This window comes from Oenanthe melanoleuca, chromosome 12, assembly GCF_029582105.1.
Source record: "Oenanthe melanoleuca isolate GR-GAL-2019-014 chromosome 12, OMel1.0, whole genome shotgun sequence".
In the NCBI taxonomy this organism is placed as follows: Eukaryota; Metazoa; Chordata; class Aves; order Passeriformes; family Muscicapidae; genus Oenanthe; species Oenanthe melanoleuca.
Window position 1 is genome coordinate 4,443,957 of NC_079346.1, and position 15,158 is coordinate 4,459,114.

At 47.0% G+C, this 15,158-nt stretch overlaps 1 protein-coding gene across 2 annotated transcripts in view; it reads left to right on the forward strand.

The window, feature by feature from the left end:
* Positions 1–5,509: 5,509 nt before the first annotated feature.
* FRMD4B (FERM domain containing 4B) overlaps positions 5,510–15,158 on the forward strand; it is a 76,949-nt gene continuing 67,300 nt past the window's right edge. The window contains exon 1 of one of the 2 annotated variants that reach the window (XM_056501662.1): positions 5,510–6,061. In XM_056501662.1, the coding sequence (XP_056357637.1) occupies positions 5,900–6,061 (162 nt within the window). In that variant the 5' untranslated portion in view covers positions 5,510–5,899. Of the gene's footprint in view, positions 6,062–14,749; positions 14,828–15,158 lie in introns of those variants that run through there. The other variant, XM_056501663.1, reaches the window with a different exon arrangement.

Below are 15,158 nucleotides of genomic sequence, written 5' to 3' on the forward strand. Positions count from 1 at the left end.
ATAAATATGTATTTGGAAAGCATTCACAGGCTCTGTGTGTGATAGACACAAATCCTCTTTTAGCTGGAGATCAAACTCTTTTCTCCCATTTTCTCATCCTTCTTTCCCCACAAGTCTGGGCTGGTGTTTCTCCCTGCTAGGTATCTTTTCAGTGCAAACTGACTTTGAGGCTGTTTACATGTTTACAAAAATCTGAATACAATTTGTGTGCAGGTATATGTTAATAGTGACCTGCATTAGAAGTCTGCTCCCTGCTGCCAGATGTCACGTAGGCTCCCTGAACATCCCCACCTGATTGTCTGGGCATGTGAGGTTCCACTGAAGCCAGTGGCTGTGCCAAATTACAGCCCTGCTGCACTGGCTATAGGGTCCTGGAGGAACTGGGGTTGTGCTCTGCAAACTGGGTGATGTTGTTCTGATGGTGTTAAGGTGGTAGTGCAAGATGATAAACCCTGACTTGTGAAACTGGAGCATCTGCTGCTTGTTTTGAACCTGACCTGATTTTGTAGTTCTGGGTATGGCAGGTATGAAATTTGCTGTTTGAGGAATCAGACAGCAGCTTCTTAATCATTTATGAAGTTAAAAGACTGTAGCACTTCATTTCTGATGTGAAGTGCTAATTAGTTTACTACGGGATCCAGACTGCAGGAAATTTGTGTTTCTGGCACAGTGGCTGTTCATCTTTAAAAATGTGTTTGTCACAGTGTTGTTTATATTATTAGTGTGGAGCAATATAATACAACCCAGGCTCTGTGAGAGGAGGAAAAACATCAGCACATCATTTAGAAATATGTAAGACTGCTGCTAAATAAGCTTATCAGAGGCTGTGCCTCATCCAGAGAGGAGAGCATTAGGTATCAGCCTCCCTCTGGAGCTGTGGATCATTTTGGGTGTAGTTGTGGCTTTCAGCTACATCAGACACTTGACATAGGTGCAGCTCAGTGGGCAAAAGCTGGGAGTTGAAATTCCTGGTGTAGAACCTGATAAATAAATAGCTACACTGGATTCTGCTGTTAGCCTTAAAGGAGAGTAGCACAGCCCTTTCATTCTTTCTAAATTGAAGTTTGATAATGTAAATGACAGTAAATAAATCTTTGTGGAAGTGTAGACTTAATTTCTGAGAGGTCCCCAGATTTCTGCTAATACAAAGATTAAGTGGGTTAGTTAGAGGCACATTATGATTAATTCTTTTTGATAATTTCAAGGAACCAAATTGGTTTGCAAACACTTTTACCAGAAGTTGAACCTTGTGTCAAAAGCTCTCGATCAGGGCAGGTTGGATTACAGATTTATCCTGTGCACTGGTGCTGCTGCTTAAGCATCTTATGTACTGAGAGGTTAGAACATCAAAGAGAGGGTGCCCAATGTCTGCTTTTCACTTTATATTTAAGTTGGTAATTAAGGGCCAGAGTGTAGCAAAACCGATTTTTGAAAAGTCACTTCATCTTTATTTGGGGTTAATTGCATTAATGCTCACAGCTTGACAGGCTTGGTTCATGACAGGAATTTAAAAAATAAAGTTGCAGGGGGCATGCAGCCTTCAGCATTGTCTGAAAGTCCTAATTCCCAAGTAATCCTGTTGTTCGTGCTCATGAAACCTCCTACAAAACAGCACCTTGGAGCAGTTCTTAGGTTTATTTTTAAAGGCAGTGTAATTGTGTGCTGTTGGCTTCTAACTTGAGCAAAATGGCAAGATTTTCATGCAGATCTGCACAGATTTGTACAGAAAGAAGAAACACCTCTGGGTGAGGCAGCTGAGGTGGGACTGCAGATGGTTCCTGGTGGGAATTCAGAGGACAATGAGGTTTTTGGGTCCTAGCAAGGATCTCAGTGCTGCTTCTCATTGCCCTGAGCCCACCAGGGGGTCAGGGCCTGAGGGATGGAGCCCCTGGAGTTGAGGTAACAGCAGATATCAATGTGGTGTGTGTCATGAAACAGAATTGTCTCTCACAACTTTGTGAGGGCTCTCTGTGGGTTTTTTTTTTTTTTTTTTTTGTTTTCCCTGAACTTTACTGCTCGCTCTACAATGAATGCTACAAATATTGGCTGCAATCAGGTGAAATCAATATGAGTGCTAATTATGGATTAGAGCATGGTTTAAAGCTCTGGTCAGGACAGATACCTGTGAGCCTGGAGAATTCAGCATTTTATGCATCTGCACAATAATTCACCTTTTTTGTGGAAGGTTCAGAGACTGAAAATGATCAAAGCTTTAATTTCATTAGCTGTCACCAGGGATTTTGTGTGTGTCCTTTCCTGTATGCCTAATCAAAAGTCCTATCTAGGAGCAATACTGCATTGTAGATTTAAAAGCAGATTGATGCTCTTGTCCTCTGGCCTCACAGGCAGATGAATTCTTTATTCATGTGAACTTCATATGAGCAACTTTGAAAAGAGGAGCAGCAATTCAGCTAAGTTCATTCCATTAATTTTGGCATAGAAGATAACATGCAAGGAAGCCTGAGAATCCACTTGGGATCATCTTTTCCTATTATGTTGGTAGCAAACCTTTGTTCTTTTTATTACTCATTATTCTGGATCTGCAGTCAATAATGTGAGGAGAAGCATGTCTGCCACACATCAAGTTTTCTATTGCCTTTTAAAGTGACATTCTCCTTAGATCACTGTTGTGTAGGCTTATTCCTTATCAGCAATGAGTGCTGTGTTGTTCATATGACTGTACATCAAACAGATCTGCAGGAGCTGTCTCTTGTGCTCCCCTGACAGTGGGACACACATCTACAAAGACGCTTTCTGAGAGCTCTCTCTCCCCCTCCTTCTCCTCACAGAATAGGAATCTGGATGGTACAGCCTTTGGAAACCACCTGGGTATTTATCCTGCTGAGTTTTGTTCTCTGTTCTGACTCTAAGGAGCCTGGGTTATTATTTAGGTATTTCAAACTAACCCACTTGCAATTAGGTTCTTAGAGTGGAAGTCAATAAAAGACTAAGACTGTGAATGGATAATTCATCAGCTACATATAACTCCACCAAAATTATCCTAAATTGCATTTAGCTGCTTTTTGCATCACAAACTTCCTTTACTTTTTTCTTCTGTGTGTGTTTATCCAGGTTCAAGGGACAGTGCATTCCTGTACTTGGGTCAGCTGAGAAGCTGATGGGACTTAATTCTTACTTGTTTCATCACCTACTCCATCTGCCAACGGGATGAAAAAATGGGTGAAGTTTCTATTCATGAAATTGGAGTTGAAGTCCATGTGCCCTGAATAAGGGTGGGGAGGGAGCACCTGAGTCCTGTGGCTCTGCCTTCTGAGATGGAGCATCTGAGGCCATTGCTCAGGAGCTTGTGAAGCATAAAGAGTAACTGTGCAGAACATGTGAGCTAAGTGTAAAGATACCATGGATCATGAGCAATTGAAAAAAAACCAAACACGCAAACAAACCCAAAACTGAAAAAACTTAGCACAAATCTGCTCTGTTACAGGAGAAAATCATCATCCTTATTTTTCAATCAAGTTAGGCAATAGGGGGAAAAAAGGCAAAACAAAAAGGCACTGAGGGCAGCAGGCACAGCACAAAACCACATAAACTTTTCCTAGTGGGTTGGTTGGATTTTCCTGGCACAGGACAGGGCTGTTCCCTGCACTTTTTCTTTAGCTACAAGGGTCCTTTTCTTTTCTTTTAGAAATGGCACTTGAAAACTGGATTTTTTTTTTTTTTATCTCTATGTTTAAATTTGGATATGACTTGACCGTAGTGAATGGAGATTTCCTGGCTGATTCTTCTCCAAAGCAGTGTTCTGTGATGGAATGGCAATTCCCTGCTGCCAAGCCTGGCACTGGTACTGGCTTAGGTTCTTGGAATAACCCTGTGGATATTTGTCACCATTCCCTCCCAGTGGAAGAGGGAAACCTTTTCTATTTAGTACCTGTGGATCGCTGTCAAAGTCCTCTAAACACAGTGGTGGACAACACTGGAGAAGGAGGAGGAAGATTTGTTTTGTGGCTACAGGCTCTATGTAATTCCAGGGGGGATGACAAAACCCTTTGAGTGGGAATGGGGATGCTGGATTTCCATGTAGAGCCCAAATCTTGTTTGTCTCTTGTTACAAGAAGCCATATCCTCCTCTGCTTCAGCTCACTTTGTAGCAGCTTCTTATCCATATGAAATATGGGTGTTGTTTTCCATGTGTGAAAGCAAGACTTGGAGGGAGCAAAACTCCCTGGCAACAGCACAGCCAAGGGATACCAGCACCAAGAGGACCAGGGCTGCTTTCACTCTGTTATGCATGAAAGGGAAGAGGGTGATCTTGGAGACAGAGGTCCAAAGTCTGTCTCAAACAGGCAGGCAGTCATCTGTCTGCAGAATGACATCACCAGCTGCCACAGCGGCTCTGTCCGAGCTCCTGCAGCACGGAGCAGGTTGATTAATAAGGAATGAGGTGGGGTTTGTGAACACTTCACTGTGCTGTGGGCACACAGGTGTCTTCCTCCCGTGGGGACCATTTGATGGGAATCAATGCCAGAAATGCCGTGGGATTTAGCTCTCCCACCCAGCCTGTGTGCAAACTGCTCCTGCCCCTTTTCACTCGTTGAACTGCACGAGACTTTACTCTTACACATCAGCCTTGCTGATAATTTTAGCCAAAATTCTGCTCCTTGCATAGTTTCTTCAACAAGGTGCTGATGGTTGTGTGTTGGGCTCCCCAAAGCTTCTGTCCCAAAAAGCTTAGAAAGTGTCAAATCCTCTAAGGGGTTTTTTTAAAAAAGATTAATCATTCTTTGTCTTCCACCCTCCTTTAGCTTGTAATAAGGAAAAGCACTCAAATGGAAGGTTCAGCTTGGGAGCTTTAACACTGTAAGCCCCAGAAGGGCAGGGTGCTGTTTAATTTCAAACTGGCTCGAGGCAAGGCTGGAGTCTCTTGTGGGTTATTATTGCAGTGTTTATTTGCTGTGGGCTGTTGTGAAGAGCTCGGCTACAATGCCCAGCTTTGTTTTTCTCATGCAGCAAGTGCTGTGTTAATGGAGTTAGTTTAAGAGTGGAGCAAATCATCTCTTCAGCACGTTTGGGGTGTTTTACCCTTATGATGCAACAAACAAGGGGAAGTGCTGAACAGAAGGATGGCTCTGTGCTGTTGGTGTTTGTTGGTATGAGCTGGAAGAGAAGTTAGTGCATCTCTTTTACTGTGAGGCACTGGCACAAGTTGTGTTCAAAGCCAGGCTGGATGGGGCTCTGAGTAACCTGCTCTAGTGGAAGGTGCTCCTGCCCATAGCCGGGGGTTTGGAGCAATATGAACTTTAAGGTATCTTTCAGGCTATTCTATTTCTGCAGGACTGATAGGACTGTTTTCCACACCCCTCCTTGCCCCCGCTTTCCTCCAGTCGCTGGTTCCCAGAAGTGCCTTTTTCAGTAGAAATCCTACTGTATAATTTGAGCACGGGCTCAGCCGGGAGAAAACGATGACAGCTTTGTTCCCTGTATAGCGGATAATGAGGTGTTGGAGGCAGGCAGCGCGGATTCGTGTGCGGAGCGCCTGCCCAGCTCACTCGAGTGCGGCAGCGCTCAACGCCGGCGAGCGCCTTCCTCTGCTCCCGCAGCATCTAAATGGGCTTGTTGTCAGGGCGTATGGCAAAAGGGTTAAAATTTAATTAGAAAACATAGTGCTAGCTACTGGAGCTTAACAGAGCTTTATATAAGCTGCTAAGGACAAGGCTGCTGTGTGAGCTGCTGGTAGGGCTGAGCTACTGCAGCCGCTGGCTGGGCGTCAGGAGCCGGGGCATGCCTGGGAATCTGCCCAGGAAGCGCCGTGAAAGAGGAGTTTGTTTGAAGGCTTGACCCCGGCTCTGTGCCGAATAAAGCCGGGCAGCCTCTCCCATGCCAGGCGCCTGAGCGGGAGCAGCCGGCGGGGCCGGGGGCTGCGTTGGAGCGGAGCAGTGCCATGGGCTCGGTGTTCATGTGCGGGGTGGAGGATGTGCTGTTCAGCGGCAGCCGCTTCGTCTGGACCGTGACGGTGGCAGCGCTGCGGCGGTGGTACGCGGCGCGGCTGCGGGCGTGCCGGCAGGCGCTGCGAGCCTGGTGCGGCCTCCGCGATGTCTACCAGGTAAATGGAACATAGGACAACCCCGCCTCATCGTCCCGGCTTTTTCCCGGAGCACCATGCCGGCACCTGGCTGTGTTAGTGCTGTCCCTGCGGGCTGGTTCCTCCGGCGCATCCCCGGCGAGGTGGCTGGGACGGGTGAGGAGCATCGAGGGAAGGTGCTCAGGGGATCCTGGCTCTGAGCTGATCCCGGCATTGCTTTCAAAGTGCCTGAATTCAGGGTTTGGGGGAGAGGTTTTCTGTGCCAGTTGTTTTATCAGTCAGTCAATCTACAGGTGTTTTGGCAGCTGGCTGCCCCCCTTACAGCACCTGCTGGGAGCCCCTCTTGCTGCTGTCAGCATCCTTGCCCTCGGGATCTGGGGCAGAGCCCCTCTCTGCCCGTGCACTCGGAGCACGACGCTCCCATGGGACAGACTGGCTGAGGCTTTTTCTGCTGTTTGTGTCACTGAATAGCGGCAGTTTGTAACGTGAGAGCCCTTTGCATGGCAGGGGATGGATTGCTGCTCGGGAGGGTGCAGCGAGTCCTGGAAGGGGAACTGGGGGGCTCCCCTTCGTGCAGGCAGGAAACACAGCCCTGTACTTGCAGTTATTGTGGTATTTAGTTGCAGTGAGGGTGGTGCCACTCTTTTTCCAATCTGTTTTTGTTTTTATTTATTTCTATGTGTCTGTATTTCTGTCTTGCATGTGAACTTGTGCTGCGTGCCTGCTCTCAGCCTCACTCTGTGTGTTTGCTACATCAGGGTGAATATTTCAAAGCAACTTCTCCCCTCTCCCTGTTGTGTTGCAATACAGAGAATGACACAGCTCGTAGCAAACAGCTCTCCAGAGCCACCAGGATGCACCTTCCACGGGAAAGTCGTGCTAACAGGACATCTGTGCCTGTTTAATCCTAAAGTGATCTGTTGGTGTTGAGCTTTAGGGCAGGCTCAGGAGTGGGAGAGCAGCTTTACAGGGCAGGATGTATCTTGGGCAGATGATGTATGGAAACACTGTGTGGTGTGTCTGGCACAGGTGTAACCATGGACATGGATCTGTACATGGATCATGACTAGTTAGGGATTGCAGGAGTAAAGGCATCATTGCTCTTCCTTTCCCACCTCTACTGACCTGTAGGAATGTGGTGACATGCAGTCCTGACTCTTCCTCCTCTCTGAGTAAAATCCAGCTACACCTGTGCCATGTGGGTGTTGTTTTAAGGGTCCATTCACATAAAGAGCATGCAGCTCAGGCTGCCTTCCCCCTCCATTGCATGCCCTTGGAGGTAAACCCCATCCTTCCAGGGCTGGAATAAAGGCTTGGTGAGGACCAACTCTGACAACAGCTGTATTCAGCCTGTTCAGCTGCCAAACTCTGATGGCTGGCTTGAGGTGAAAGGAGATTTTTTTCAAAACAAAGAGTAGCTGTATCTCTGCCCAAACTTACTGGGTCCTAGTGGTTGCTTTGTCTTGTCTTTTCTTTATGAAAAGCATCACTGACATGTGCCTGTGTCTGAAAGTGTGGATGTGAAAATGGGTGAAAAGAGAAGATTGGTCCTTCTCTCATCCTTCCAGGCAGACCCTGAGCCAGGGAAGTGGACAGGGAGTGCCCCTTTCCCTCTGCCCACAGCTTGTCCTGCTGGGGACCTGCAGGGACCTGTTGCTCTGAGAGTCTTCCTTGGGAGGTGAAACCTGGCAGGAGCAAGGCAGCTCTCACATTTAAACATCAGGAATTTGCTGGTGGTAATTTGGGATGTATTAAAGTGAGATGGCTGAAAGAATGCCCTGCAGCTCTTCCTTGTTGGGCTGAAGTCTTGGCTCTCAGCTGCTCAAACCTCTGGCTGAGTCCAGTGAGTGCAGGACTGAGCACACAGTGTTAAATGTCACCCAACTTCTCAGATACCAGAGCCCTGCAACAGCCTGAATAACACAGGTTTTCTTACTTTTTTAAGCACTTCAAGCTATGGAACCAGCTAGAGACAGTGGCTGGGTGTTCCTTGCATGAGCCACCCTGGGTTACATTTCCTCACCTCAGGCTCAGGAGCAGCACAAGCAGTGCAGAGCACTCCATGGGCTGTTCCTCTGAGAAGTGGATGTTGTAGTGTCTGTGGGACAGGACTCTAATCTTGGGTTTGAGATTTTTTTTGTCCCATCATTACTACAGATCATCCTGTATTGCCTTGAGCAAATTGTTTTCCTCTGTTCTTCCTTTCTTTGTAAGAAAGGTGTCACTGCCAGGGATGCTATTTGTCCTCTCAGATTTTTCCCCAGTACTCTGGTAGTTATTGCAGCCACGTGAAAACACCTTTTTGCCCTGTGTTCTTATTATAATGGACTTCTGGACAGGTGCTTAACATTTCCCACCTTGGTTTCATGGAGAACACTCATATTTCTGTAGCTCCTTTGCATTCATATTCCAGATGAGAAAAGTATCATGGGTTTCATATAGAGGTTCTTTTGGCTAAACATAGGCTTTTCCCCTCTCTGAGGGCTCCCTGGACTGTGCATGATGTGTCAGATCAGGACACCAGGCAGAACTTCCCTGAGCTGCATGCAAGGGACATGTGAGGTGACATGGACTGCTGATCAGCCCTGGAAGGCTCAGTTTCCTTTGATCAGTATTTGGGGATCACACTTTGTGGGCCAGTGGCTATCTTCATATGAGTTAGATGCTGCCAGTAAGTCTCTATTTAACCATCAGTACATTTTTGTGGAGAAAGGAGAGCAAGTAGGATTCCATCTCTTTGGGGTGAAGGAATCCTCCTACATGTGTTGCTGTGGTGGTGAGGGGGATTTTTAGTCTTTTTAAAACACAAAATGCTTGGTAGCCTGGTGGGAGAGCTGAGCCTGAGAGGCAGCAGGGAGAAGCCACAAACACCCCTGTGTGTCTGAGCAGGTCCCCACCTGGTGTGGCAGGTGTGGAGGTGGTCACGGGGCAGGGCAGCCTCAATCCTCTCTGCCAGCATAAAGCCCTTACCTGCCTTAGCAGCTTTAAGCACAACTAAAACCCACCCAACAAGCACAAACCAGCCTTGGTCAGTCACCTTCTCCTTAGCCTCTGTGTTTCTGGCACGTGTATGTGGGAAACCTTTTCCAAGGTTTTACCTGTTGTGTCACCAGGTCACTGGCACAGCTCCAGCCCAGGCACTTCCCAAGCTGATCCTTGCTCCAGGATGCTCCCCATCATCTGTCCCACCTACCAAAAGAAATGTCCCACTTGCCCAGAGCCCATTCCTCTGGAGGAGGTTGTGAGCCAAGCACTGCTGGGGTGTCCTGTCACACTCTGAAATAACCCCTGAACCCTCCCCAGGGGAAGGGCTGTGCCCTGTGAGTTGATTTTCTGAGCCCCTGGGTTGTATGCCAGGGAACATTGTCTTGTCCATGGCAGGGAGCATTTAAAGCCTGAACTAGAAATAACAGATTTGCAGAGACAACTGATAGAAAAGCTGGCACAGGTCTTTTTTTCTAACAGCAGCAAGTCAGTATGAATTATTTGGGCTCTTAGGGCTTGGGACAATTCCTGGATGAGAATTCAGCATAGAAGCCTTCACTCAAGGGTTCCCATTTCCTACCAGAGAAAGGAGTGAGGGCTGTATTTTGTTGTGGAGCTCTGGCACATAGTGCTGTGGCTTTGGGGGGTGTTCCCAGAGCCCCTCCTGATGCCTGAGATGGGACAACATGGCATTTCTAGGTGTCCTGATACTATTCCCAAAGAAAGCTTTCTGCAGGACCCTCCACATCCTGGTTTTATAGGCCACCTGTCTTAGATTTAATTATAGAGCAGTGAAACAAAGTGAAATTTTTATATAAATGAGGTTAATAAGCAGCTGCGAAGCCAAAAACTTCTGGAGTCAACATTTATCCTGTGTTTAGTTACCTATATTAGCACTGGCCTGGTTTTCACTGGGGTATTGACACAAAGTTTTCCTCTGAGATATCAATGCCAGTTGCCACCAGTACATCCCACAACACAGTGATTCCTCAGTATGGTTAAGCAGGAATGAGACATGGCATCAAAGTTTTATTTAATGGTGCAGCTAACTCTTATAAATTAAAAACTGGTCAAGCAAATGGTTTAGGGTCAGGGTTAAATGTGTGTCAGTCTGCTCCAGACAAAGTGATATAGAAATTGGGAAAACTCCCTGCAGAATACAATGGCATGTTGTGGTTAATCTGCTGGATGGCAGCATCTCTGTGATTAGGCAGTTTAGGAGTAACTGAAATTACCAATTGCACTGTAATTAGCTGATAAATTATGGCATTAAAGTATAAACTTTTCGTATGGGTCTGTTGGACAAAGTGCTTTTTAACCTCTGAAAGGTCATTTCCTCTGTATGAAGTGAACAAATGCTGCTGATGAAGCACAATGAATCAGCTTTGTTGGTGTGTCTGGCCCATGGTACCTGGGGTGGAGAGCAGGAGAGGAAGCTGCTGGCTTCTGTTTCCTCCAGTGCTAACGTAGTTGGTTTGGATAGTGAGCACCATGCTTCCTCTGCTACCACACCTCAGCTTTTCATTATGAAAAATGCTGACAACAAATTGAGATGCCTTTTTTTCCTTCTCTTTTCACAGTGATGAAAAGCAGTGCTGGAGTGGTGAGGGACAAAGCTGGGGTTGCATTGTCAGGGCAGAACTTTGTTCCCCACCAGGCAGACCCCAGGAGTGATGCTCAGCAGAAGCATCTCAGGTGTTCTTGCAGGTCAGGGCTTTCAAAGGGAGCTTGAAAACCTTTTTAGAGGGCACTGAATATGTGTCTGTGTTCTTTCAAAGGTTTAAACTTGTGCACTGGGGATTACCAGTTACCCTGGAAAAGCTTTGCTCTGGCTGCTTTCATCCAGCTGTTTTTCTTTTTGAAGGGATCTGATCTAATGCAGTGATGCTGATATGTCACCTGCAGAGCTTTGGCTCTGCTGAAACTCCCATCATGTCCAAACCTGGTGTGTGGATGTGTCCCCATTGCTGGGACTTTGGGGGAGCCTTCAGGAGGGCTGAGAACAGCCCCAGCCCTGGGCACTGCCTCCTGACAGCTTAGAGTTAAACTTGGCTCTGCACACTTCCAACAGCAGCTTTCCAGAGCTCTCTGCCAGATACATTTCCAGCTGAGCTCATGCTATAGTGTTTTCTGTTTGAGAGAGTTTATTCAAACAAAAATATGATTTTGATTTTTTTTTAATAGCTTCTCCCTCTTTCCTCACTGACAAACTTCACAACCAGACTGTGAACCTCATCTCATTTCCTTTGGCATGTCATGGTGCCAGTTTCAAACAGTGCCTTCTATTCACAAACCATTTGGGCCTGTATAAATATTTTTCCTCCTCGATGTGACGCAGCTCACAAAATACGTTGGATTTCGAATGTTGCTGGCACAGCTTCTCAGGGGCACAAAGTCCTGTACAAAGGTGTCACTGTGTGAGCTTGCCTGGATAAATCTCCATCCTGGCCTTTGCAGAGGCTGGCCAGCTTACTCTGCCTGGACACAAACTGTATGAAAAGGTAAATTTAAAAAGTAAATTAAAAGTGTTTCAGGCACGTGCTACTTTTTCTGAGCTTCATTTTTGTCCTTCTGAGTGTTTGTCTCTCTGTCACCCCTTTTGGTGGCGTTGTCATTGCAGCACTTTGTGATCTTGGATGGACTGTCCATGTGCTTAAAATAACACTGTGCTATCTTTGTCCTCTCATTTTCTGAAAATCAGGCCACCCCTTGTACAGTCTGCATTGCTCTTAAAACCTCTGAGTCATAATTAGTGATTAGTAATTCTACTAATCTTCTGTACAGATGGAGGCCAGTTCATTCTCAGAGACTGCAAAGAGGATAAAGCTATCAGTGCTGGAATATATTAGCTTAAATACCCTCCCACACACAAATACACATGTACAACTTTTCCCCACTAATTGGTCTGTCATTCATTTAAACATGCAGCAGTGGTGTGTTGGGGAAGGAGATGGGGAGTGTGTCATCAAAAAGCTGAGAAGAGCTTGAATGTGCTGGATTTAGCCTTTAAAAGTCATCTTTGACAGTCCAAGCAATGCTAGAATTAAGACTGTGGTGTTTCTGTTGCTTTTCCAGCTGATGTGGGGTAGGTGCTGTCCTAGGGATGGGTGCCCCAGTGTGCATCTCCCTGCTGGCCATCAGGGACAGGAGTGTGGTGCCTGCAGAGCTGGGAATGGGGCTGGAGAAGTCACTGCACTCCCACCCCTGGCCCTGCTGGTGATGTGCTGGTTCCTGAGCACCCTGGCTTCACCTTTGCTTGGGCCAGTGGTTTCTAGGCAGGGAGGTGTGGGCTGGGCAGAGGGTGTGAGGTTTGGAGCAGGGTGTGCTTGTTAAGCCATAGTGAAAGTGGCAGTAATTCCTCTCTCCTATCAAACTCTGCATCTGTTCACCTTGCTGGGGATGCTGGGGTGTGCTGCATTCCTGTAGGGTCACCCTTCAGTGAAGGGTTGTGGCACTGCTGTCCCCAAACTCAGCTCATTCTGCCTCAGAGTTGCAGAGATTTCCCTGTGCTCAGCTCCACCAGCTTCCTCCCTCTTACAGGTGTGCTGCATTTCTTTTAAACTCTATTTTTTCTCAGTTAAAAAAAGTTCTCTGTACAGCTGAATTATGCAGCCCTGTGTTTGTTTGGAAGCCATGGATCTCCAAGGAGCTGTGCTCTCTCCTCCAGCTATTCCTGTCCCTGTGGTTATCCCAGCAGGGCAGAAGCTGGCACCACCCAGGTAACCTTCACATCATTTCTCTAAGGAAACATGACTCACTGTCTGTTTTCCATCTTATTTTTGGGGCTTTGGAGTCTGTTTTGGAGACAAATGCAAGTTTGTTGCTCTGAAATCCTTTCCCAAATCTGTCTCACTGCCACCTCTTAGGTTGCTGGTTCAGTCTGGACCAGCTGGCTGGACCTGACCTGGCACCCCCCTGCCTGATGTGGGGCCAGCTTATGGTTTTTTCATGAAACCTGTGATATTGAGCATGGAGTGGAAAGCTTTTGTAGTCTCATGACTATGAGCATGTTGGCTTTTACAAAATAACTTTGGGAAAAAAGACAACTCTTTGTCTGCAGCTATTTAAGGGGTTTTTATTTGATCAAAGCTGGTTCCTCTGAATTAAACAAGGAGGGTGAGGCACCTCTGGCACCTCTCTGCATCCTGGGTGTGTCTGGGTGTCCACCTGCCCTCTGGAGGTGTCTGGATTGATGGTTATTTAGGGAGATGAGGGGAGCAGGGCTGACTCACCCTGTGATGGGTGGACCAGGCAGTGCTGCTTCTCTCCCCAGCGTTTTTGGGAAGATTCTGTCCTTACACAGTTCTCTGCAGCTTCATGGAACCTGCTGTTGACCTCAAACACTGAGCACAGAGCCCCCTGTATGGGGAACTCAGATCCTCTGAGAAGAGGGAGCCACATCTGGGGTGTCACTGTCCAAAATTTGACCTGGTTTCTTTCTGGGAAAAGCAAGTTAGCTTCTTCCAGGTGTTGAACTTCATATGTTTTTCTATTAAAATAGATGCCTGAATTTTAAAAATTGGACTGGGAGAGTGTTCATAGCTTGTCCTGTGTGCACAGTAACTGATCACTTGAGAGCATAACTAACTGAATAAGAGCATTCAGATTTTTGAAGTAACTCCAGGTGTAAATTTGAGACTTTGTGCCTCTTGTGTTCCTGCCTGAAGGTCAGGTTGGAACTCTGGAAGTTGCAGCTTCCTGGACTTGGGTGCACAGTTCTTTGTTGCTCTGTTTTTTCCATTTTCAGTGAAGGCAGTGTCAGTGGTTTGAGTTTTCTTTGAGGAGAGCTGTGTTGGTGCCTGTGTGACACCTGTGCTCTGCCTGACACAGTTACCCAGTTTGTGCTGCTGTGCCAGAGCTGGGGGTGTGTGAATCCTTGTGGGGAAGGAACAGGGAATCCAAGTAGAGCTCAGTGTTTTGCACTCAGAACAGCCTCAAAGGAGCAGCAGGGAGATGATTTACTCCTGTAGAGCAGGAGCACATTCAGATGGATGGCCAAGGCTGTGAACTGTGTCCATGCTCTCAGTTCTCTCCCCAGAGTGCAGCACCCACATCAGAGCAGCAGACCTGAGCTCTGGAAATCACTTTGGGAATGCTGTACCTGGGGATGTGCTGAGCACACAGGCTCTGGTTGTCTCTGCTCCTGCATCCCTTCAGATGGGCTGCTCCCTGCTGCCACAGGGCTCAGCCTTGCTCTGAGGGGCTCAGACTGGGGATGGCTTGAAGTGTTAGTGCTGTGCCAAGTTTTTACACAACTGCCCCTCCTCTCCCTGTGTGGGATGGAGAAGCTGGGAGGGATAATGAGAGCTGCCAGCATGGGGGTCCTCAGCCTCTGCTGTGACACAGGGATCATGATCCCACACTCAGGTGTCTCACTGCCCCAGGACTGGCACCTATTCTATGCCTTTGGTCAGTAACTGCTGGTTTTTCATTTGGTTTTGTTTTATAATAAAGGGGTTAATATCACAGACAGGGGAAAGAAAAAAAACAACAACAAAAAGAAACAAAAAAACCCCCATACAATTGTAATGCTTTCCCATTTTTAACAATCCCATTTCAACCCCTTGTGTCCCCTGACTCACTCTGGAAGGGCTTTTGTTTCTGAATCTGTAATCAAAGCAACAAATGCAGAGGTCACTTCCTTCAGATTATATGGCAACGGAAGAAGTCCGGGATCGTGTCTCCCTTCTTCCCCCAGCTCAGATGTGCAGAAATCATGAAGGCTTAGTGCATGCACACTGGGAGTACTTCTGGGGCTTCCCAAGTCCATTTAAACCAGCAGGGTGTGAGACTCATGTGGAGGTAAGAGGCTGTATTTTAATTTCTGATGCTCAGCAGTGACAGATGATTATTTAGAGCTCTTGCAGTGTGTCCTGGGTTAAACACTGTGCAGAGCTCGGAGCTGTGAGCCCCAGAGAGCCAGGAAGCAGAACAGAGCAAAGAAAGCTTGGGGTGGTGTAGGCTGAAACCTTTCTGCTTGCTCTTCTCTTTGCCTTGAAGGATCAGTCCATAAAAACTTCTTTCCATCTTTTGTACTCCATTGAGGAGATAAGGGGCTGTTTGTTTATCCCAGCATTTACAGCTGCTTTTTCCTGCCTTTGTTGTAAACGCTGCCTTGGCTGCTTTAGCAAAG